Below are 24,853 nucleotides of genomic sequence, written 5' to 3'. Positions count from 1 at the left end.
TCATCTCTAAAATACTTAGTGTGATTTTAATTTATCCCCAATCTTTCATAAGAGCTTTTCGCTTATCCCCAATCTTTCGCAAGAGCTTTTTTTGGTGGTGGTGTTTTTTTTTTTTGTTTTTTTTTCTTTTTTTTTTTTTCTTTTTTTTTTTTTTTTTTTAAGTATCACAGACAGCTGTGTTGGACTAAATCTGTCAAAGTTGCTAACAGGAAAGTTAGCAAGAAAAATTGAAAATGAGATTGTATCTCAAATACTTGTAACATTTTCTTACCATCACAGTAAGGAAGTATCCCTCAGTAGGGTATAATATTTGGCTGCAGCTATCTGAGAAATCCGAAGGAAGTACTTATTTTTCAACTCTGCAGGGAAGCCTGAAAGTGGCTCAATCTATTTTTTAGTTCTCTTTAATTCACAGGAAGAAGCTATACATTTTTAAAATGTTTATTCAGCTTCAGATATCTTTTCTGAAGATATCTGTGGTATATTCAATATATGTCTTCCCTCATTCCTTCAAACGCGCTTAAGCTTTGAGGTAATTTAGGACAAAATACAAGAACACATTTTAAAAAATAAAAGCAAGAGATCATTAAAAAAAATTTTAGGCAGGATAAATAGAAAAATATTCTGTCTTCCTTTCACTACAAGAGTTTCAACATAATGCACTTCAAAAAGCAAAATAATCAAGTCACTAAGTCCAAAATTAAGTGTATTTCTCAAGCAAAACTGACTTAAGCAAGCATTTCACCTGAGTTTACATTTCAGGGATTGGGCTCATAGCAATAGAGAATACAAAGCATCCAGGGGCAAATCATCCCATGTCATTCTACCCCTTATTTAGAGTGGTACAGGAAAGAATGGGGGAAAAAAATTTGGGAAAAAAAAAAAGCAAACCTTTTCTTGCTGGCTCCATGTGGGCAAAAGATGGTCCCTCTCTATAGCAGCATCCCCATTCATGCCTGTCAGTCAGTACTGACTGCCAGTATTATCTGATCTGCACAGAGAAACCTATATCCAGGAAGATTTTGGGAAATGTTAGCAATGGTGTCCTGCTGTCCCAGAGGGACCTTTCAGTTTGAGGAGAGTATTCCAGAAATGCAAGGCACTTGCTGGGAAGGGCTGAGATGAAACCTGTGAGTTTAGAAGATCGTCCTCTGCCCATTGAACATTGATAAGGGTATGCCACATTTCCTCTGTGAGATAATTCCAAAGGAATTCTAATTTAAAATGGGGCATCTTCTGGCACACATGAAGATTATTCCTTTGGAAAGCACGATTTCACCCTCTCATTTATATGCTATATCGGAAGACTGCCATACTCTAAATAAGGTATTTTTACAATTGTAAAGATATGCTTTGGGAATGACATAGGCCAACGCAAGTTATAGTTCTTTAGGCTGAAGAAAAAAGGCTAATCGGAGTCTTCATCGTCGAGGTATTCCTCTGCATTACTTAATGTTCGGACTGTACCTGGAAAGAAACAAAGCGCTCTCTCAATCCAGGAAAACATCAGAAAAAGCCTCACATTTGCAACGCTTGCAAACCAGCATCTGAGAAACCCAAGTCCGTCATCATCTAGGGACATTAGGGCTACACAGAGGAGGCTGTAGATCTAGATCTCAAAGGCAGGGCCACACCAGTAATCACATCTACGTATGGGATTTAGTCTGTTCTCTGTGACCTTCAAGAGCCATCTTCTGGTTCACTGGAACCTGTACAGCACAGCTGGAACTCTTTAATTCTATTTTCTGTACATAGTACCTTTAAATTGCAAAGGATGGGATGGGTGAGTTGGTGGAAGAAACCTCTACGGTTTTATTCTGAGTGCCTAGCTGGCTGCTGTCCTCTGCTTAAAATCAAACACAACCCATCTATTCTTTCCAATTCTTTGCTCATCTAGGTTTTTTCCTGAATAAATATTTCTTAGATCTACTTATGAGCTTTTGCTTGTGAAGGATGGTAAGCAGAAAACAGGAGTATTGAAGTATATTCACCAGATGTGCAGTAGTGCCTGAAGAACTACATCTACCTTTGGGACTGTAAAAAGATAAAACGGGATGGGCTTTCTGTGATAGATGATTATTTGTCTACAGATTTTCCAATATATGGGAACATCAATTATAAAAAACATATATGACATTGTGCTACTGAGAGCGAGGAACCACAGGATCCTAGTCAGTCATCACTTCGCAATAACATATTAAAATAAAGTATTAAAAACATCAGGTGGAGACACAACAAGACTGACATAATTCACAGAAGTGGTAACTATGTTATCCTACACTTCTGGAAAAAGAAAAATGATTAAATTCAAAACTGACCTGCTCAACTGTTTTGATTAAAGAAACTAAGAGAAAAAAAAATATTTTTTTTTCAGTTTTGAGTAGGAGAAGCAGCAGAGGAAGAAAGGAAAGAAAAGAAAGAAATTGTAAAGCCCTGTGCTTAATGGGCCATACTTCAAGAAACTATACAACAATTGTTCCCTCATTCAGGAGCACAAACAACACAATCTTTTTGCATTTCTATGGCAGGATTTTAACAACTTTCATTTTTTAGCATTTTTTTTTTTATTTATTAGCGTGCGAGAGTACCAGAGACTGGTACTGATAAGTGATTAAGGATGAAAAATCAGTCAGCCAAGAAACAAAATTAACTTAAACGAAGTGAAGCTAATGCACCAGAAGATAAGTTACTGAGTGTCAGAAAATGAAACATTAATAGAATTATTAGGGACATTAGAACAAAGAATACTCCTGTACCAGGTGCCTACAACTGACAGACAGAGACAAGGTAAGTGCTCCTAATGGGGATTAACAAACATTAGAAAAAAATATGGAAGGAGAAGATATTCTGCCCTTTGTTACAACTGCTTTCTTCAGCATCGAAACTTATGGAATAATTTGTCAAGGTTTTCTGGGAAATCCTGATACTACCTCTGTCAAAAAGCTAGACAGTGTTTTTGCTGCAACAGCTCTTCTTGGCCTTCTAAAGCTACAGTCAGCTATTCCACCATTTGATTCCCATAACTGCTAGTCACCCACAGGTTAGCATTCTCTCTGCTCCCACTAGCCCTGCAATGATACAGTCACTAGACTGCATATCCCACTGATAAAAACTCAGGCAGAGTGACAGCTTGTAAGTAATTTCTCATTTCATGTGTAATTCACCCTAACTTTAGCTTCCTGAAAGCTATAGATACCATTAATTACATGACAATGAACAATTCAGTCTTTGTTCATTTGTTAAAATGGCCTTTAACTCTTCTGGACGCCAACACTGTGCTATAGGAGAGATGAAAGCAAGGAGGAGGCAGTGAGACTATTCTGATAAACAACTGAAAGCATTCTTTCTTTATTTCTCTATTAGAGAGTCACTCAGACAGAGGAATAAGAAATTTAACAGTCAGTAGTAAGAAAACAAAAAAGAGGAGCTTCTGTTGATGTCTGTTTGTCTTGGTTTGGAGGAACACACAGGGGAACATACCACACTGTTTTACCCTCATACCCTGTCCCTTGTGGTATACTGCTTTTACAGGAAGTTTCCATCCTTGCTTTCTTTCTGTCTCTCCACTTTGAAGGGCCTGTCTTCTATTTCCTTCCCTTCCCTACTGTTTCCACATCTTCTGAACTTCTCCACCTCTTGCTGACACAAGATGGCATTTTGTGTGGAGCCAGGAACACTGAATGTGATAAACTACACACCTCTATCACAGCTCTGCTGAACTAACCCTCTAAAGTGAACCTTCCAAACACAACTCTTAGCCCATGTAGCTCCCATGTGTTTTTTATGGCTACCAATATATGGATACTTGGTCAAAATATTAAGTGTCCTCTAAAAAGGAAAAATATATCAGAATAACAAAATCAGCAATACCTGCACTCTGTTTCTTCTTAAGCAGGGAAGCACAAGCTGCATTAGTCGCCATGTCTAAAGCCAGTTTCTTCTCATTGTTCTTCAGGTCTGTCCTTGCCCCTTTATAACAGAAAATTTTCATCATGAATCACTGGTTCTTGAGCAATGGTATTACGATGCAAGTTTCAGTAGCATGGGTAGAACAGCTCAGAGTAGTGGACAAGGGAATCTCATCTGTGGACTGCTCTGAAGCAGACTAAAAGCCATGGATGCTCTTCCACAAGCTACAGTTGGCTAGGGAACTCACTGGCTGCTCTCCCTTTCCAGCAAGCAGATGTCATTGCTATTCTGGAGTTAAGTGCCTAATTTTGTCTGCAAAGCAGGATGAAATTTATCTCAAGTGGGTGATATGTCTACTTTCCAAACAGCTGCCAGAGTTTTCTGCAAGGCTTATAAAGTCAGGCAGGTAAGCTGGCTAGGGACTGTACCTGGGTTATAGGAAAACACTTAAAAAAATACAGATTAATAAACATTCAGAAATCTAGTCTGCCACACAGATTGTTGAAATCTTGGTGAAGATCTTTACCCTTTGCCAGCAGCATCTCTACAATATCTGCATAACCTTTCCATGCAGCAGCATGCAAAGCTGTGTCTCCCAATTTGTTCTGTGGAGTTAGAGGGAAAAGCAACAGGATTAAAATACAGCAAAAAACCTTTCAGCTTGTACCAAGGATGAATAACATCACATCTCCACTGTAAAGGTTTATTGGCTTAACCTACCTGTTGGTTTAACTCTAAGTTTGCCTGGGTAAACAGAACATCCACTATATCTACAGAAAACAGGGAAAAAAAATAAAGGTAAAAACTTAGTGGAAGCAAAATAGACTTTTTTGTGTTCATAGTATAAATTTTGGTTAAGATTCAATGAAAGAACGATGCCATCAGCTAACGAAAATTTGTAACAGTCAGACTGCATCGAGCAAACACCCATTAGTAATGAAGACATGCTACTGCATAAAATGCTCGAAACTATACAACACTTCTTTTTGGTCTTCTAACAGATATGCTGATTAGAATGCCTGCTTCAACAGCAACAACAACAGAACACAGAACATTTGGTGAAGCTGAACCTCCCTTCTAGATTTAACTTTTTTTGCTAAAAAAACTAGAATGACATTAAAAAAAAAATCCTGCCTTTATTATTTAGTACTGCAATTTTACCAATCGGTCTAACAAGCAAGTTGAGAAAAACAGAGAACAGGCATTTCAAATTAATTCTCTCATACCTTTGTGGCCTCCATGGCATGCCCAGTACAGAGCAGTATTTCCAGCTTTGTCTAAGCCATTGACCCCAACTCGGTTATCCAAACATTCTCTCAACCAGCTTAGGTTGCCTGAAAGACAAATTTAGTTTTGACGATTTTCTTTTTCTTTGAAAAGTTAGCAGACCCACTAAAGGCACGTGGCTCTCTCTGAAGGGTGTCAGTCCTCCTATGAACTTACAAGAAGAAAAAGACCTTAGCAATATCACTTATAATTAATAAACCAACCAATCCAAGTCATACCAAACATCTCTTCTTCCAGTCTCATAGGACTTTTAGATCCCTGTACAGTTAAAAGGATGGTACCAAACACTTTTTCTGTGTGTACACTCAGAGTAGCAATTCCACCAGGTTGTAAACCAGCTCAGCTTCTGAAACCTGCAAAACTCACCTGATAACTTGTTCAAGACACCAGCCAAACAAAACAGTTACATCTTTATTCTAAATATATTAGTATTTCGACAGAATCATAGAACAGTTAGGGTTGGAAGGGACCTCAAAGATCATCCAGTTCCAAACCCCCTGCCATGGGCAGGGACACCCTCCACTACACCAGATTGCCCAAAGCCTCATCCAACCTGGCCTTGAACACTTCCAGGGATGGGGCATCCACAACTTCTCTGGGCAACCTGTTCCACTGCCTCACTACCCTCATCATAAAAAATTTCTTCCTTAGATCTAATCTAAATCTGCCCTCTTTCAGTTTAAAGCCATTCCCCTTGTCCTACCACTACATGCCCTTGTAAAAAGTCCCTCTCCAGCTTTCCTGTAGGCCCCTTTAAGTACTGGAAGGCTGCAGTAAGATCACCCTGGAGCCTTCTCTTCTCCAGGCTGAACAGCCCCAGCTCTCTCAGCCTGTCTTCATAGCAGAGGTGCTCCAGCCCTCGGATCATCTTCATGGCCTCCTCTGGACCTGCTCCAGCAGCTCTATGTCCTTCTTGTGCTGGGGACTCCAGAGCTGAACACAGTATTCCAGGTGGGGTCTCACGAGAGTAGAGGGGCAGAATCACCTCCCTCGACCTGCTGCCCACGCTTCTTTGGATGCAGCCCAGGATACAGTTGGCTTTCTGGGCTGCCAGCACACATTGCCAGCTCATGTTGAGCTTCTCATCCACCAGCACTCCCAAGTCCTTTTCCTCAGGGCTGCTCTCAATCCATTCTCCACCCAGCCTGTACTTGTGCTTGGGATTGCCCCGACCCACGTGCAGGACCTTGCACTTGGCCTTGTTGAACTTCATGAGGTTCTCACAGGCCCACCTCTCCAGCCTGTCGAGGTCCCTCTGGATGGCATCCCTTCCCTCCAGCGTGTCCACCACACCAGAAAACTGACAGAAAACAAATCATTCTTTGGCATTACACAACTAAAACCCAAATCACACTTACCTCGTTTGGCAGCTTCATGCAATGGGTTATCAATAGACTCAGCTTGCTCTGCCACTGAAATAAAACAGAGAGCAAATTCTAACTACTTCTGAAGAAACTCAAAAGATATTTGACGTCTGTGCGGAAATAAAACTTTGATTTATTCCAGAAGAAACAGTACTATATATTCAATTCTAACGTGAAAGGGGATTTGTGAGTGACAGACTAGTCAGGGTTGCTTCAATTTCCTGAGTATGGGAAAGCAGTTCAGAGAACAGCTCATGAAAACTTCAAAGGACAGTGTCAAATTGATCAGTGGTTGCAAGCCACCGGGAATCCGGCAATATTTTATCCCAGTTGTTACTTCCCCTTCTACACTTGGAAGATGTTTTTGAGCAGTTGCAGGAGGCTAGGCTTTCAACCTACAGCTTGTCATCTGTAGCTACGAGCAAATTATTTCCAAAGGGTCTGTGAAGGGTAACTAAAAATCCCACTATCAGTAGGCTTCCTACTTGTTTTATGGATAGGAAATTTTTTTTTTTCCCCGCTGGAAAAGCTGCAGGAGGTCTGAAAATTAAAACTGCTTAAACAACAAATGTAGTGATGGGCAGATTGAAGTTCAGGCTTCTGTAGATATCTTTGTCATCTCATAAGCTTTAGGTTATACTAGAGAGAAGCAACAAACAGTTCCTGGTCACCATGCTGTTGCAACAGCAAAAAAACTGAACAGCTTTGGGAAACACTTGGAAATGGGACTGTTATCCAACAATGAAGGGGTTAAAATTTTTGTGTAAAAATTTCAAGAAGGGTTTAGTAGGCAGTTTACACACCTGAAGAACATAACAAGATGACCATCCCTGAAACTGCCAGAAGTGATTAGAAGGGAGACTCATAACTGTCTGCCCTTGGAGGGAACATCCCAGAAACTGTATAAACTTTGTGATCACGTTTTTCTGAGCTGTGAACGTGCAGTGACTTGGGGAAAACGTAATTCCAGCAGGGGGGGATCACGACAACTGACTCACGGACTGCCTGCCCTAAACATACCCCAGACCCAAAAGAAAGGGGCGGAGGAAGAGGAGTGTGAGCATGCAAAGTAATTTACAAGTAAAGTGAGAGAAAATTAACCAATTGTTTAAGAGAATAACAATGAATATGTAAACTTGTTATGAATTATGCATGATTGTAGTGTATAACTAATTTCCTGTCCAGAAGCTGGGTGTGCACGCCAGGAGGAGATATCCCCCATGCACCTGGCACTGCAATAAAGTAATGCCTCCTTTCTAACACTGCAAACTGTGTTAGAGAGTTTCTGTCCAGATTTTCAGTGAAAGGACCATGACCTGGAAACTCTTTTTCAAAAACTTCTTTTTAAGGTGGAAACCCCTGTGACTATTAAGGGTGCAGGCAACCAGGACAGTGTACAATCTGAGATGAGTAGTCTCTCTACAACCTTTCACTACGGCTTTTTATAGGAGGCAAGGAGAATGTGAAAGGGTGTTCCTCAGATCAAACTGTTACTGTAAACAGATACAATGCAGGCAAATACAACCTATGTCAGTTACCAGAAATGAAAGTCTCAGGACTACTGTGGCTTATCCAGATCTTTTCTTACTTCGGTGTGTATTCCTCCCATAATGCTTGTAATTGCAAGATTTCACATGCTTGTCTATCTAGCTGTGAGTAGAATAAAATGCAAATGCTAGATTCTGATATTTCAGTTTAAAAAAATCCTGCATGAACAGAACCATAAACTAGAGGAGGAGAAGCTGGTCCCAGAGCAGACAGCCATTACACAATGAGAACATGCTAGTCATACTGAGCAGTGCTTGTTCTGCACAGCAGAAAGCATTAACACTAATAACACTGTCTCAGAGGCCTAATAACTACTTTGTTTTTAGAAAATTTTTGTCAAAAGTTCAGTAATAAATTGCTTTTTAACACAGATAACACTGATTCTGTCATCAGCTTTTCCATTCACAGCCTTTTCAATTGCGTTCCTTCAAGCCCAGCAGATGGAGCACAAGACCCCACTAAACTCAGCAATTTCAGGCCTGTCTCCACATTTCCCAAAAAGGTTGTAGAAGAGAACACGAAATCACAGTGTCTGAATGGTTAAGACTGAACCTAGGCAGTCCTAATGGTGGTAACCAGTGGAAGCGGGCCTTTGGGGATTTTGCAGTTTGCGTTAATCAGACAACATGCTCCTGGTACTATTTGTTCTTAGAGTCTGCGTAGGTTTCTGTTCTGTTTACACACAGAATTTTTGCAAATGTGCACACAGACAGACATCGCCATCCCCGCCGGGCTAAAATGGAAGTTAAAATGTTGCTCAGGTAATTTTTCTGTAAAGCACTATGGAGGTGATATTTCCAAATGTTCTCAATGGGAACACAAACTGAGTCATTAAGTTGCTGGTTTTATTTTAAATATAACACACTTCAATGTTAAAAAGAAATTTGAGTGTAGGTTAGCATGTGTAAAGTATTCTCATATACAACAGTGACTACCTCAGGCAGATGGCAAGAACAGAGTCAGTCTGGAAGTCACTGAGTTTTTCTGTAAAGTGAAATCTGATGCCATGGTCGCAATAACTGCACCGTAGGCTTCTATTCATGTATTTCTACTAATTACAAGTCACAGCAAGGAATTACACCATTGCTACCACTATGTCTCCTAGTAAGGGACAACATGAAGCAACGTGTGGTTGTCACCAACGTATCTGCGGTTTTTACCCAATTTGTCACGTGATACTGCTACTCTGCCTACATTTCGTGGGAGGACTTCAAAGAATTGCATGTTGTGTTGTCTGCAGTCATGGCTTTCAAAGTGATTTTAGTCGAATCTGAAAAAAAAATTCTGTCCAAAAAGGTATGGGATATTTAATGTAGTGCAATCCCCAAGAAAACAATGTTTTCTGTGGCTTAGTATATTCGTTAAAAAGCAACAAACAGCAAGTAAAACAGTCCAATTTCTTAAGGAGGGGGGGTGGGAACCAAAGAAGGTATACTGAATTGCTCAGACTGAAGGAATACAGACAAGATACTGTGAGTGAGAAGATCTTAAAAACTGCAATACATTCATTGAAGGTCTCAAGAATACAAGCCTATCATAGAATCATAGAATGGTTAGGGCTGGAAGGGACCTTCAAAGGTCATCTAGTCCAACCCCCCTGCAAGGAACAGGGGTATCTCCAACTAGATCAGGTTGCTCAGGGCCTCATCCAACCTGGCCTTGAACGTCTCCAGGGATGGAGCATCCACCACCTCTCTGGGCAACCTGTTCCAGTATTCTACCACTCTCATGGTAAAAAATTTTTTCCTAATATCCAACCTGAATCTACCTCCCTCTATTTTAAAACCATTACCCCTTGTCCTATCACAACAGGCCCTCCTGAACAGCCTCTCCCCATCTTTCTTGTAGGCCCCCTTGAGGTACTGGAAGACCGCTATAAGGTCACCCCGGAGCCTCCTCTTCTCCAGGCTGAAAAGCCCCAACTCTTTCGGCCTGTCCTCATAGGAAAGGTGCTCCAGCCCTCGGATCATCTTCGTGGCCCTCCTCTGGACCCTCTCCAACTGGTCCATGTCCTTCTTGTGTTGGGGACTCCAGAACTGGACGCAATACTCCAAGTGAGGTCTCACAAGGGCAGAGGGGGAGAATCACCTCCCTTGACCTGCTGGCCACGCTCCTCTTGATGCAGCCCAGGACGCGGTTGGCCTTCTGGGCCGCAAGAGCACATTGCCGGCTCATATTGAGCTTCTCGTCCACCAGCACTCCCAAGTCCTTCTCCTCAGGGCTGCTCACGATCCATTCACCACCCAGTCTGTATTTGTGCCTGGGATTGCCACGACCCAGATGTAGGACCTTGCACTTGGCCTGGTTAAACTTCATGAGGTTGGCACGGGCCCACCTCTCCAGCCTGTCAAGGTCCCTCTGGATGGCATCCCTCCCTTCCAGCGTGTCGATGGCACCACACAGCTTGGTGTCATCGGCGAACTTGCTGAGGGTGCACTCCATGCCACTGTCCATGTCACCGACAAAGATGTTGAAGAGGGCCGGGCCCAACACGGACCCCTGAGGGACGCCACTCGTGACCGGTCTCCACTTGGACTTCGAGCCGTTGACCACTACTCTCTGAGTGCGGCCATTGAGCCAATTCCTTATCCACCGAGGGGTCCATCCATCAAACCCATGCCTCTCTAGTTTAGAGAGAAGAATGTCGTGCGGGACAGTGTCAAAAGCTTTGCACAAGTCCAGGTGAAACATCAGTTTCATGTGCTGTCTACAAAATCATCCTTCATACCCAACTGTTCTTTCCTTCAAAACTGAGAACATCTATTGCTGTTACCTGCGCAACCAGAAACATGAACGATTGGCAAACTCAAGCTGTCTCTAGGTTATAAAAACGTAAGACAGCTTGTCCACTGCTGCTGTACCGTAGCGACAGATATTGCAGATGTATTCTGAAATACTCCTGTAAAGGACTAATAAATGCCAGTACTGTGATCAGTTCTTGAAAATAAGCCTATTAGTAATTTTCATTTAGTGATTTCCTTTGATTGTGAATGATCTTACCAAATCAAAACATTCTAGACTGTGATGGTTTGATGGCGGGGGGTTCTGGTGGCAGGAGAGGGGATTTGCTCCCTGTGACCTCCCTAGTTTTGGAACCAGGTCAGACCCGGTTCTGGCCACCAGATCGGACTCCCATTCCCCTCGGGATTGAGCCAATCGGTGCCTCTGCGATTTGCCCTATTTAAGTTGGGACAAAGGAACCGGAAAAGGTGCTTTGCCAGGGAGTGAGGAGAGAAGGGAGGAGGGCACTGCCTCCACTCCCCAGCTCCCAGCCAGGGGCTGCCCACGCCGGGCTGGTGCCATGGATGGTGCCGAGGATGGTGGTGGCGGAGCCGCCGGGGGAACTCGGGGAGCGCCCTGCTCCCAGGGTGCCCGCTGGGCCAAGTTCACCCAGAGAGGACTGAGATCTGAGAGAAACGGCCACACCGACACCGGGTCAGTGAAGATGGAGTGGGACGAGGTGCCGGAGCTGAGTTTCTCCTGCAACTGGTGGCGAGACGGCAGTGGCCCCTGCAGCCAGGACAGACTCCGTGGAGCAGAGACCCACTTGCAGCCCGGGGAGAAGCACACGTTGGAGAAGAGATGCCTGGGCCTGAGGATGGTCATGGAGCATGGGACGCATGACAAGGTAGAGACGCATCAAGAGTCCGTGGGACGACCCATGCTGGAGCAAGTGGCAACAGCTCCCTAAGAATCCGAGACTGTGGTAAAGCCCGCACTGGAGCAACTCGATGAGGAAGGATTGCATCCTGTGGGTAGGACTCACGCTGGAGAAGTTTATGCATTTTTCCTTGTGAGTAGGGGATCCACTGGAGCAGGGGAAAAGGGTGTAAGGACTCGTCTTCCTTTAAGAAAGAAATGGCAGGAACAACATGGGATGAACTGACCTGCAGCCCCCAGTCCCTGTCCCCCTGGGCTGCTGGAGGAGGAGGTAGAGCCGGGAAGAAAAGGAAAGGCGGGGCGAGGGGACGGGGAGGTGTTGTTTTTAAGATCTGGCTTTGTTCTTTTTATCCTCTCCAGTAACCGGTTTTGTTTCCCTTTGTCCTTTTAAGTAACTCTTAATAAATTGCTTTGCTTTAAGAGTGGTTGAGTCCCCATCCCTGGATGTGTTTAGGAATAGGGTGGATGATCTACTTAGGGATATGGTTTAATGGGGATTAGGGACAGTTGGACTGGATGATCTCTAAGGTCTTTTCCAACCTAGAAATCTATGAAATCTATGAAGAAAGCCGAGTCTGTTTTGCCTGGGACCATGGTTGGTGGGTGCTCCCTCTCTGTTCTTGTCTCGACCCTCAGCCCTTTTATTATATTTTTCTCCTCTCCACTTCACTGGGGAAGGAGTGAGAGGGCGGCTGTGTGGAGTTTAGTTGTCGGGTCGACTGAAACCATGACATAGACTTACCATAGTTGCTTGGAATTAGTCCAGTTCTCCCTTTGCAAGTTCCTTTCCACCAATTTGTATCACTCTGGAGAGAAAAGAGAAGAATTTAGAAGGGATACGCTACATCTCAGAAGTATTCAGTCTATATGGGATGTTTCAGACTCACCATGTCTGAGATGTAAATGATATCTCCTTCCTCAAAGTACAGTTCATCTGGCTACAAAAAAAAAAAAAAAAAGGGAAGAGTAAATAAAAACCTAAATGTGTGTACTTAGGTAAAACAAATACCTGAACAAAGCAGAGTACATTCAGCTCTTCTTCCAAAAGAAAAGCTCAAATTCTCTAGCAATAGACAACAGCCTGACAGTCTTTCATACTGCAGTTTGACTTGCCTACAGCTAACTTTTTAGATCTGTGACCTTCCTGACAACTAAAGAAAAAGACCGTGGCCTTTCCAACATGGCACTGTGCAACAAAAGCATTGAAATGCATCTTGTGTTTGTTAACTTACTCCATTTTTTGGTTGGTCTCAGTTAATCAAATCTCTTAATTTCTCAATTATCTCAGTCACTTTTGGAAGAAAAAAATTACTTAGGCTGCTGATCTTAGATTGAAGGTAACTGACACTAGAGAAGAAAGTATGCTGCTTTTAAAAAGAGCTAGACTTAAAAAAGAAGAGTCATGATTAATCATGCAGTTTTAGACATATTGAAAACTGACAGTCATCAACAGGCTTTTTCACTGAAAATGTAGTACAGTAAGTCTGACAGGCCAACCCTAGCAGAATCAAAGAAATGTTATTATAGACAAGATTAAAATTAAACTTCTCAAAACCCTAAACTCTAGATGTACTTACCGTTCTCGGCTCAAATGTATACAAGGCCCTGAACACTTTAACCTGCCCTAAAAAAGAAAAATAAGTAGTATCAGTATCATGCCTTCTAAACACAGCATACACATACAGCCCCCAAATCCAAATAAGTCCCTTTCCTTAATCCTTAAAGCTGCTTGTTGAATTAGTTTATGTTATGCTTTTGTCAATGAAAACCATAACAAAAACACTCAACCCAGCAGCATGTGTTCTGAAGGAAATGGGCCAACTAATCAGCTAAATATAAGCTTCTCCTCATGCACACCTAACACGGTCTTCATAGCTCACCATGTAAGTCAACTGAAGTGTTGCCATTGATTTCTGAGGCAAAATGCAGATTCAGTCATACACACATCTATACATGTTGTATATTTTTGTTAATAACGTCAAATTGGTCAAACAATACAGAATTAAGGAAAGAATGAAAAACCAAAACAACCACCAATGTCTGCAATGTCTTCTCATACCTACTCGCAATCATTATGAATTAGGAAAATAACGCAATAGCGCAGAAATCATTGCAAGACTTTAAGAAAAATGACAAATGGTCACCAAGTCCTATAAATGGAACGTACAACTGACATAGTGTTCTGTTCAGACACTTGGAAAAATCTACAGTGTTTTATGATTCCACTTAGGGGGCAAAGTTTATTTTAATAGAGCAGTTTTGAAGAGACTGTCAGCAGCACCCAAGCCAAGAAAAGACAACCTTAATGCAGCGAGCTACAAATTTAAATGCATAAACTGCAAAAGAAACATCCCTATAAACGTAGGGTTTTTTAAATTGAATAGAGATACATTTCAAGAGAACCAAGCAGAAACTGTAAGACGGATTCAGGAGAAGAAACATGTATCTTACATCCAGTTCAGCAAATAAAATTGAAAAATATATTATACAGACTGTTCTGTATTGTTCACGGTTAAATATCTGAAGACTTAAGTATGCAGGTTTGTTTACTTTAAAATACCTTAATGTAGCTGTATTTCAGGTTCTTAGACTACACTTTACACAGTTATGTAGATTAACTTGTGACGGAAGCAGTATTTGGTCCACCCAGACAATGCACTACTTAGACGCGCTTAGGCCATCAGAGAGACTGATAATCTTAGTGCCAAAGGCTAGCCCTGTACAACAAAGCACGCATACACGAAATCTTGCATAGTGCATTAAGGCACAAATTATATGGAGAGAGTTGAGTAACAGCAGAGTAAGTTTCCTATGTCTCAAGAAAAAGCCTTTACCCTTCCGTACAAAAGAACGATTGCTAGAAATTTGCCTGTTTCTTGCTAGATGTAGCGTTCCTTACCCCAGTACCTAAAAACCTACCTACAGTAGCTATCAATTCAGAATGTTACTTCAGGGCTTTAGAAAAGCCAGTCTAAATGTTTATACGCTGACAGGCTTCGGGAAGGAGGATGGCACTCAACTGTATAAGCTGTCGTCATTTTGCAGCCTGCCCCACAGGCTTGGGGTGGCTCCTGAAAGGTGTTTTCAAACACCTCTGAATATTCCCTAGAAAGAGCAATGCCACAGCACGTGTTTAGGAACTGGTATCTACCAAGGCATAACTACTAAGTGAAACATTTCTGTAGTCCTCTGTCTCCAGTTTTTTGGGAGCCAAGTGTATATAAAAGTATAACCACAAAATTAATCCATGTAAACTTTCTGAGTTGCCAATTGCATGTAGAAACTGTAAATGGGATTTTTCTTCTAATTTGTAACTGTAACTCTTCTCCCAGATCTTATTTTTTAATAACACCACAGAATTTCAATTTGGCTTTACTGGTTCCTTCTCTCACACAGCAGCCATTTCCTAGACACAAAAGGTCCAACACTTCTCAGACTTTCACCTCAGAAAGTAAATGCCTGCACTGTGGCAGCAGCTAAAAAGGATGAAACCTCTACTCTGTTCATTACTTACATGGAAATGATGAACGAAGACAGTAGACAGTAATGTGTCCTACATGTAAGAGCTTCAGATTGCAATTTTTGAACTGTAGCTGGGGAGAAGTCAAACAAAAAAAAAAAAAAGGAAAAAAAAAAGAACAGGAGATGACAAAACAGGATGGGTGACAGAGGGATGGGTGATACCATGTACTGTCCCTTCTCGGCTTTCTTACAGAGATAACTGAAAAATGCAAGACAGAACGCCACATGGATGACTCTGGTGACTTTAACCATTGCCCACCAATTTTCAAGGCTTTATGTAAGTAAAGGGAAGAAACAGAGAGCAAAAGGGAAGAATGAGAAATATTAAAAGGGGAAATGAGAAGATGGCGGAAGACAGGGAAAAGCAAGAAATATAGATCTGCATGTGTTGTACGTTTCTCCTGTTACCATGTACCGCATCTGGGTGAACAGGTTTTCTAAAGCTATCACATCCTAAGGAGAGGAAAAGAAGAAAAGAAACACCGATGCTGATAAAAGTATTGCTGAAATGTTTTTTATACAAAATGCAATTCATGGTTGTGGGTTTTTTTTGTGGTGCTTTTTTTTTTTTTTAAATTCTGTACAACTGAAACAGAGAGTTACTTCCCTAAATGTCAAGCTGTGGTGTCACAGCACATTCTAAAACATTTTCCTGTGATGAAATAAGAGTACATATTTGCATGTATAGAACTGCAGGTCTGGTTAATGGTAATTTAAAAGCACTTTGTATTGGAGTTAAACACTATTTATAACTAGTACTGATCTTTTAGATATTTCTTGATAAACACACATTAAGCCTAGCTATGATGCTGCATTTAAGAGCTAAGAACAACAGGACTTTATCACTTGACATGGCAATACTTTGTGCCAATTTTTAATGCCAAAAATCAGTCTAGAAGATTTAAAATAATAAAACAGAAAGGGCAGATTAAACTTGAATCTCTGTTCTGCAAATACCAAGGAACTGTCTTTCACTATGCACGTGAGCAGCTGTAATCACTTGAGGTACTTCTATCTAGCAATGCCCATCCTCAAGTACGCAGACAGACTACAGCTTGCACTGACTGGATGGTGTCCTTTGGAATAAGCAAAAAGTCAGAAAGCGCCTGAGGACCTCCTGTGCTCCCCCTTACTGCCCTGGCTCCACCATGAACCACTCCAAGATTCATACAGGATGGAGAACTAAGACATCAGCACTGATTTTAACTTACCAAAGACACCAGCACTGATTTTAACTTACCAAAGCCGACTGACTGACTGCACCTCTCCACCATGTACTTCTAGGACACAGAAGATGTCATGCACCTTTTAAGGGTTTCAAGGCACCAGGTAAACATTAATGACTTTGTTCTCAGTATGACTAACGGGAGGAGCATCCCTTTTAAAAACATAGGAAATGCAGGCACTGGGCAGTGACGTGACTCACAAAAAGATCTTTTTTAAAATGCAGGGACAAATTTAAATGGTCTTTGTTTTCAGTCCCATGCTTTAGCCACAGGGCTGTCTTTTCCCTCTTCATGGAATTTGCATTAAACATCTGCAAAACAACTGTCTGATAAATAAAAAAGATAACTTTAGTACTACACATACTAAATAGAAATATTCTTAGCACAAAAACTCCTCACATCACAATTTGCCCAGCTTTCACCCAGCAACACAAAACGGTAAAGGAGTCAAATTAACGATTCTCTCTAATCAGTGACATAAAACAAATGCCTTTTGGGTTGGGCGGACCTCATACCCTTTGAATTAATTTGTGTAAGTTCTTCCACAGATTTCTCCTGTTTTTCTCAGGAAACGAAACTGGCAACTCAGATTTCTGATGTTACCCTCTCCCAGCTAAGTGCATAAAAGAAAAGAAATTGAGGTGCTAATCAGTAACAACAGTTTAAAAACACAGCTTCTGATACATACTGAACTGAAAAAAGATCACTGCTGTGCTTTGTAATACGAAGTAAAAAAAAAAAAAAAGACCATTTTCTCAAAAGACTAGAAGCTTTTTGTTTCCTCCTAGAAATTTGGAAGTTAATTTTTAATTAATTGCAGAATCATTAACAGAAGATTGTTTTCAAAGAAGCACTAAGTGTTTTTGCAACAAGGAGCTACTGTTTCTCTCACAGTGATGCTTTTTTTTTTTCCCACTTCCCTTCTGTTCTTTTACCCCAGCTTCTCTATCCCATCATAGACACCAGCATTAAAATCCCCTTTCAGTCAACTTGCCACCAAAGCATTCTCTGCGTTCCTCTTATTTGCTTTCACCCATTAAAGTAAAAAGGAAAAAAGATAATTAAAAAAAAAATAGAAAATTGTTCTTGGTGCAAGAGCCATTTATTTTAATTGAGAAAATAATCATGGCAGTAAGCCAATATTCACAGGAGCTATCAAGGCTTGGCTCCAGTGAACTGATACTAGTCTTTCATTAGAATTTCACACCCTGCTGTAGACAGATACAATCAAATCTCATTGACACAAACAAGGTTCTACAAATCAGATATTGGTCCTGATGCAGCATCTTTTCATTAGCTATATTTAGAGCAAACAGCTCCAGACTACCATAACTCAGAATAATTAACTTTATTTAGATAAACAGACTCACTGGGTGTCACAAAGCCTATAATACAGGGAAAGGGATAATCTCTGTGCTCTAGAAAAACAGAATTGGCCATGGTCATCTATGGATAAATCAGAAAACGTCAAGTCTCTCAACTCCTATAAGGGTTCAAGCTAACCCTGGGCTAATTGTCATCAGCCATCCACCCCTTTGCTCCCATAAGACTGCACAGAAGCAATTTAGAATCAAGTACTCTTTCTAGCACCAACTTGACTGAAAACAAATAATTTGAATCTCCACCTGTAACAAATGGACTAAAAGACAAAACATGCATAAGACTTGGATTGTAAGGAACAAAAAGGACAGTTTGCATGTTCCAGGGCCTACGCTACTTCTGGAGTCTCCTCCCAGAACACATGTAACTGGGAATATGAACTTTGATACGCATTCAGATTAATTTCTCTGAAGAAAGTGAGAGGTATCTTCTGCCTGAACCTCACGGAACCTGTGGTGGTGAGAAGGACAGCAACACAACAGAGTATTACACAGCATTTAAGGATTGGCACAACTGAGGCAGAAAAAAGTGGAGTCCCCACTAGTTAGAGAACCGTCTTCCAGTTCTAAGCAGTGCTTGTTGGAAAGGGGAAATGAATATAGGCCATACAAATCAGAGGGGAGGAAGGGGGAGGGGGGATGTCATATATTAAACAAACAAACAAAACAGCCTAGGAATTTCACTGGGGACATGTTGAAAAGAATGCAAAGGGTAAGATTGGTGCCAGTGTAAATGACAAACTGAGGTAGCCCAGGAGCAATCATGGACTGCAACAGCTGGTATCTGGACTGAAAGGAACAAATAGCATTTGTTTACAGAAAATCAGAATTAAGAATATTCTTGCAGAGGATGTATGTGACATAATTTCACAAATGAACTTTGACTGGCACAGCTTGATGCTTAGATCTTCTACTTGTTAACAGTTTTATTTCCACCAACACACAGAATGCCTTCACTTGTAAGGAGACTGTAGTCCCAGCAGCTTACAGTAAGAAGAAGGTTTGGGGTCAGAAAGGAAAGTTGATTTCGAGATGAATTTCAAGACTTGTAGCTGTTTCATTGTTCTTCTGATGTTTTTCTCCCCTTAGAGCTGATGACTGCAGTCTAACTCCTCACATTCACACACCTACAACTCCCTAGCTAACAACAACCTTTCTTTGTATACAGAAGGAACCAAACCCACCAGCACCTAAGCTAAATTTAAGCCTACTGCTAAGACCTTAGGCATGTGACTTAAAGCAGGTATTCTGCTCCTGTGAATACTGTCACAGCTCCTACTTTACCTAAGAATTAAGGTGAACTTGATTGTTTCAATCAGAATCCTATTTTTAACTGTGACAGTCACTACTGGCTGGAAACAGACCTACTTTAAGGTAGTAAGCTTTTATGTTACATACATTATCCTTCCTCCCGCCTCCCTTCCTCTCAATTGGAATAATGTAAGACTCTAATTTCCGTGGGACAAAGACTGGTCTTTCTCCATAAAATGTAAACGTGGACTCTAGGTCAGAATCAACAAACATTACTCTGTCTGGAGACTATGAAAGTAAGGTTGCTTTCAAATATTAATATATCACTTTCACCTCCCCAAAGGCTGTAGCTGCACACTATGTAAGGCTCCAATCAAAAATGTATAATCAGTCAGAGCACTGTTCACGGAGACGACTAGCAGAAGCCAACATAGCTTGTCAAGCTGAAAGGACTTAATAAATAACTTTTGTAAACAGGATTAACATCTGACACAGAATGTTTAAGAGATTTATGAACTTTGCAATGAATATTGTTGTTTATCAATAGAATTTTTGAAAGACAGAGGGGAAACCCTAGTCTAGAACAACACTGACAGAGAAGGAAGTTTCAGCTGTTTTCAACTCCCACTCTGCTCCTCTGCATCTTCAACAGCAAGTCTTAATTGAAAATATAGCTAGAAAACAATAAAAATACACAGAGCCTCAGGTCAAAAGCAAAGCTAGGCAAAGCCATCAAAGCCTGTTGAAAAAAAAAAAAAGTCTCAAAACACTAGAAATTAAAGGCCTTCTAAAGCCTCTAAAACCAATCATGACCCCTTAACCCTAGGGCTAATCACGGACCTCAAAACACTAGCTCAAGTGTTGACAAACATACCAGATGATTTTCTGAAATATACTGAATGTCAAAACCATCTCTTTGTAACTGAAATGCTAACGCGCTGCACATGCCGCAGAATCAACTGAAGAGCCTCCTGTCAGATAAAATGGGCTCAGGTACTGAAGAAAGCCACAGTTAATGCTATAGCTAGCTTGTTTTTCACCCTTTGTACCTTTTTTTTTCTCCACGTTTTTAAAGCAACCTAGCCATCTAACCCTAACGTCTAACATTCCTGTGATGAACACACTCACTGCTTTAGAAAGGATGAATATTTACTTCATTAAGTATTTCCACTTCCTTGCCACCTGCTATACCTCCTTCCATCTCTAGCCTGCACCTTTTTGTCTTTCCTGAACACAAAGGAAAGCACTACAGCAAACAAAGTCTTGTTTTCGCTTCTGTCTTTGATTGTAACAATTCAGCAGCGACACAGGTTATAGCCCAGCCTTTAATTAGCACATTTTAACATCTATAATCCAGAGAGATTCGATGACAGTATTATGGGCACAATGGATGTTACAGACAGAACAAAGCCAGATATTCAACTATAGAATATTTTCGAGCATGCCAGAAGAGTCTGTTCCTAAAAATGCCTTGGAAAAAATTTAATGCAACAGCCTCCATAGACTTTCTTCAAAAATTAGGGATGTGACAAAATGAACCTCATTACTCTTATTTAAGCACTGAAAGCCACTACCGAAAGAGTCATATTCTCCTCTTCTTCCTTCCTCAGCTATTTATTTCTACCGATTTCCTTCTGCTGAGTCGAGCACTCGTGGTAAACCAGCTCGGCAAGTTCAATAGACATAAAAATAGCCTAACATAAAAAGTCAGCGTCAATACAGCTTGCCATGCCACTAAATGGAACGAAAAGGGGATGGTGGGAGGGGGGGTGAGGAACCTGTCCTTTTAATGGCTGTCTGCATTTTGTCAGATCAAGCATACCACAAAACTGCACTCCAGAAAACTAGTGAGAAACGTCCAGTATTAGACATAACCTGTCTGAGTTAGTCTGATATCTCCTGCAGGTTAGGTAGGGCTAGAGCCTTTAATTCCTCAAGAATCTTAGGTTAAATTTAACTCATCTTTTTGCAAATTGGAAAATTGAGTTACCAACTTCATTGGAAAAATCTGCTCTTCTTACATATTTGGCTGTTAAAAGCCACACCACACCCTTTCAAAAGCCCACAGATTTCCTCAGTATGAGTTTTCAGTGAGAGTCCACAACAGCAATGCTTATATTACTGTCTTTTTCATCTCAAGTAAGCTGTTTTCCAAGAGGTTTAGCAAATTGCAGAGCAGAGGAAATTATTCCAAGAATGAAACTCAGCATTCAGAGAGCTTTAACAGATTCTTCTTCTACAGGTAGTTCGAGACTGATGGTTTAAGTGTTCTAAACCAGGTGTGCACTTACTTGACTTCAAATAAAAATCTTGTTTTATAAGCTATCTAGTTAAAATACTCAATTAGGTTATCTATTTACTTATTTCTAAAAAGCATCAATATTTCGAAAATGGATATTCTAAGTGTGAAAAATACTGTAATTTAGATGCATTTAGGGATCGGATAGTCGTATTTTGGGAGACACCAACTAGTCTTATCTATTTAATTACATTCTCAATTAATTTCAAAGTAATTTTTTGAAGTAAGAATTTAAACTTTCATACTGGGAGATGATATGCAAACATGATAATAAACAGCAACTGCATTTTCCAGACCAATCTTTACTTAGAAAAACAAACCCCTAAGCCTCATGGCTTAAATTTCAACAGAAATACGTATGTTTACCTGAAAGAAGACTTTCCTCTTCCCAGGCTTAAAACCGTGCAACTGTCCAATGATTTTTCAATGTATTTTTAGAAAAACCTGTGATTGTCATGAATTTTTTGAAACTAACTTTGCACTAAATTTACCTGAAATGGGTGCAGGAGCAAAAATTAAGGCATCAGTGACTAAACACGCTAGAAAGGGAGATGTTCACACTTGCAGAACATTGAAGGGCACACGGAGAGTTCGGCTGCTGGTCGTCTGACACGGGAGAGCAGCGGCTGCCATGGCGGGAGACGCATGCAGCGTGGGACTACGCTATAAAACCGCTTTTTGGTGTCAACACCTTCCTACTCCACGTTTCAACGCCTGCTTCTTAGCAGGTTAAAAGGCTTCCTGCGCATTTCAGCCTACGCAAACTTCCCCACGACGGCAGCCGCCGGCTGGGCGTGACACCGCGCCAAGCGCCAGCGGCACGACAGCTCCCGGGCCCGGGCCGCGCCTCCGGGGGGAGGGCCGGGGCGAGGGGGCTCTGCGAACCGGGCCGGCCCCCAGGCGACGGCTCTGCCCCGGGGGCGCTCTCGAACCTTCCCCCGAGCCGAAGCAGGCACAAGCCGCGAGCCAGACACGATGCCTGCGTGCTGAGGGCAGCTTCACAGCCGCTTCCAGCGGGGCTGCTGGCGCGGCACGGACCGCCTCCGCCGCCGGCACCGAGCAAGCGCCGCGGATGTTCATGGCGGCGGGGCGGGGAAAGGAAGGGGTGGGCGGCCCTTGCCCCGCTGCCCCCCTCCCCCCGGCCGGGCTCCCGGCTCTGACAGCGGAGACCCGACTCCCGCACCGTCCACGTGTCGGCCGGCAGCGCTCCGCTCCGCGCCCCGCACCGGCTTCGCGCGGCCGGGGGGCGACGGGCCGGGCGGCCGCGCCCCTCCCTTACCTGGCTTGGCCGGTTTCGGCGGCGGCTTGGACATGGCTGGGGCCAGCCCGCGAGCGGACGGGGAAGCGGTGGGGCAGGGGCGGGTGAACCGGCGGTGCGGGCGGCGACAGAAGCGCCCTCGCCGGGCTCCGGGCGCGGCGGACGGCGGCGGGCGGGAGGAGCAGGGAGGAGCAGGAAGGAAAGGCGGGAGGCGGGCGGGGCGGGCGCTGCGGGCGGCGCCCCGCTATGGGCGGCGCCCCCCAGCGGCGGCCGCAGGGGCCGCGCCAGCCGCGGGCCGGAGCCAGCCCACCCGCGCGCGCGCCGAGGCTCCGCCTCCCCGGCGGGGCGGGGCGGGGCGAGGGCGGCGGGAAGCGGCCGGCGGGGGCGGGCAAAGGGCGCGCGGCGGCGGCGACGGCGAGGCCTGGGGAGCGCGGGCCGGTACGTGCAGGGTGGTGGGCGGGCCGGCCGGCCCTGACCCCACCGGGCAGCACCGGCGGGTTGCGAGACGCACCGTCCCGGACGTGCGACGGAAGCTGTAGGCGCCGTCCCGTCCCGGTAGGCGCGCGGTGGGCAGCTCCGTAGCTGGGCTCACGTGAGAAGGCGGGACGGGTTCCTTCTGGATACCCTCCCGGTGTCTTTAAGCAGCGGTTAAAGCTAAGCGTTAACCCCAGAGGCGCCGGAGCGTTGTGAGATGCCGGGAGAGGTGCGCAGCTCTGCGGCGGGCGGCACCCGCTTCCCTTGGCCCCTCCGCCGGCCCGGGCCGGTGGGTTTGGTGCCCGGGAGAGACGTTTCCTCCTCGGGTGGGGTGGTGCCCAGAGGGAGGGATGCTTCGGGTGGTACTGCGTGCCGGAGCTTTGCCGCGCTGTGCCGTTAAGAATAGGGTGGCAGCAATTGTATGTTAGAGCTACGGTGGGTTTACGTTCTGTTTAAAGGTGCTAAACCGACCCCAAGGAGAGTAATTTAGAATTTCTGTGTTGCAGCGTTGGTGACAAGTTTGCCTTTGCAGGTTGTGTTATACGTTGCTCTGGAGTGAGGAGAAGTTGGTGGGTTTTTCCATCCGGGTGTTTTTTGCCTTAAACTGGGATTAACTTTCACAGACAGTGGTGTAAACTGGAGTCCAAAGCTCAGTGTGTGTGGCCAGATGTTATTTAGTTTGTTACATAGCGTTTTTTGTGAGGTGAAGGCTAATCCTCTGGAACACAAACTATACTGAGGATTTTTACAAAAGAGCATTGTGTTATTATTTTTTTTTTTTGTGGCCTTAATATCATCGCTCCCGGAGAACAGATCATCTGTTTGTGCTCTTTGAATTGATAGCCAATACCATAGGCATGAGACGTATCATCGAACTTGATATTTATAATATTTTTAGAAAACCTTCACATGCTAATATTTATAACCCTTGCCGGTTCCAACCACTGTATGTGTGCAGCACCATTGCAGAGCAATACCTGTCATACTGATGATGACTCTTGGACTAGCCAGTATGTCATCACCTTTTTTTTTTCTCTTTCTCTAGCAGGATAAACACATAAAGCAACCATGCAAAGATCACATCACAGACCTCTGAAACAGCTGAACTTCCAGTCATAGCACCAAATGCAAAAGGATATTATTGTTTCAAACTCTGTGTATGTCTAAAATCTAACAGATACAGTGTGGTTTTACTTTCATACTGGTGCTCTGTATGCCCTCTTTTTTTCTCTTTTTGTTGGGGAGGGGAGATGGTATTGCCTGCTCAGTCCTTTCAGGACTTAGGTGTCACCAGGCCTTACCTCCTTACGTGTGACCTAGGAGGACAGAGCAGGTGAAAAACAGGGTGTTTGTTGTTAAATAGTTATTAATTGCTGTGTGCTCTTGGAAAACAATGTTTAACAAATCTTGAACTGGTTTCGCAAACTCTGTAGACTAGTGCTGGTGCCAAGAGAAGCATCCCATTACCACCTGTCTTTCTGGTACACCATACCTTTGCATGCACAGGTAACTGGATGGTAAACTGGAGGGAATTTGTGCAGCTGAAAGCTAACACCCTTCCCCTCGCTCCTCCTTTCAGGACTGTTTTTCAGCTGGAGTGGTTTTCCTCTGTAGTTTACTGTGGACTCTGCAAACAGCTGTTCCAGAAGAAAGTTCGGAGAAAGAGAAGGGGATTG

General features: G+C 43.1%; 1 protein-coding gene across 1 annotated transcript; it reads right to left on the bottom strand.

The window, feature by feature from the left end:
* Window positions 1-119: 119 nt before the first annotated feature.
* OSTF1 (osteoclast stimulating factor 1) lies at window positions 120-22,786 on the bottom strand. Its single transcript, XM_086628800.1, has 10 exons — window positions 22,725-22,786; window positions 13,346-13,392; window positions 12,656-12,706; window positions 12,511-12,574; window positions 6,555-6,608; window positions 5,136-5,243; window positions 4,630-4,679; window positions 4,436-4,514; window positions 3,871-3,969; window positions 120-1,467 (listed from the first exon to the last, which is right to left on the bottom strand). The coding sequence occupies exons 1-10, from the start codon at window positions 22,756-22,758 to the stop codon at window positions 1,409-1,411; spliced, it is 645 nt and encodes a 214-aa protein (XP_086484926.1). The 5' UTR covers window positions 22,759-22,786; the 3' UTR covers window positions 120-1,408.
* Between the last annotated feature and the right edge of the window lie 2,067 nt (window positions 22,787-24,853).

The sequence above is a fragment of the Tauraco erythrolophus genome, chromosome Z (assembly GCF_009769465.1).
Source record: "Tauraco erythrolophus isolate bTauEry1 chromosome Z, bTauEry1.pri, whole genome shotgun sequence".
NCBI lineage: Eukaryota > Metazoa > Chordata > Aves > Musophagiformes > Musophagidae > Tauraco > Tauraco erythrolophus.
Note: the sequence above shows the minus strand (reverse complement) of the source record. Positions and strands in the feature narration are given on the sequence as shown.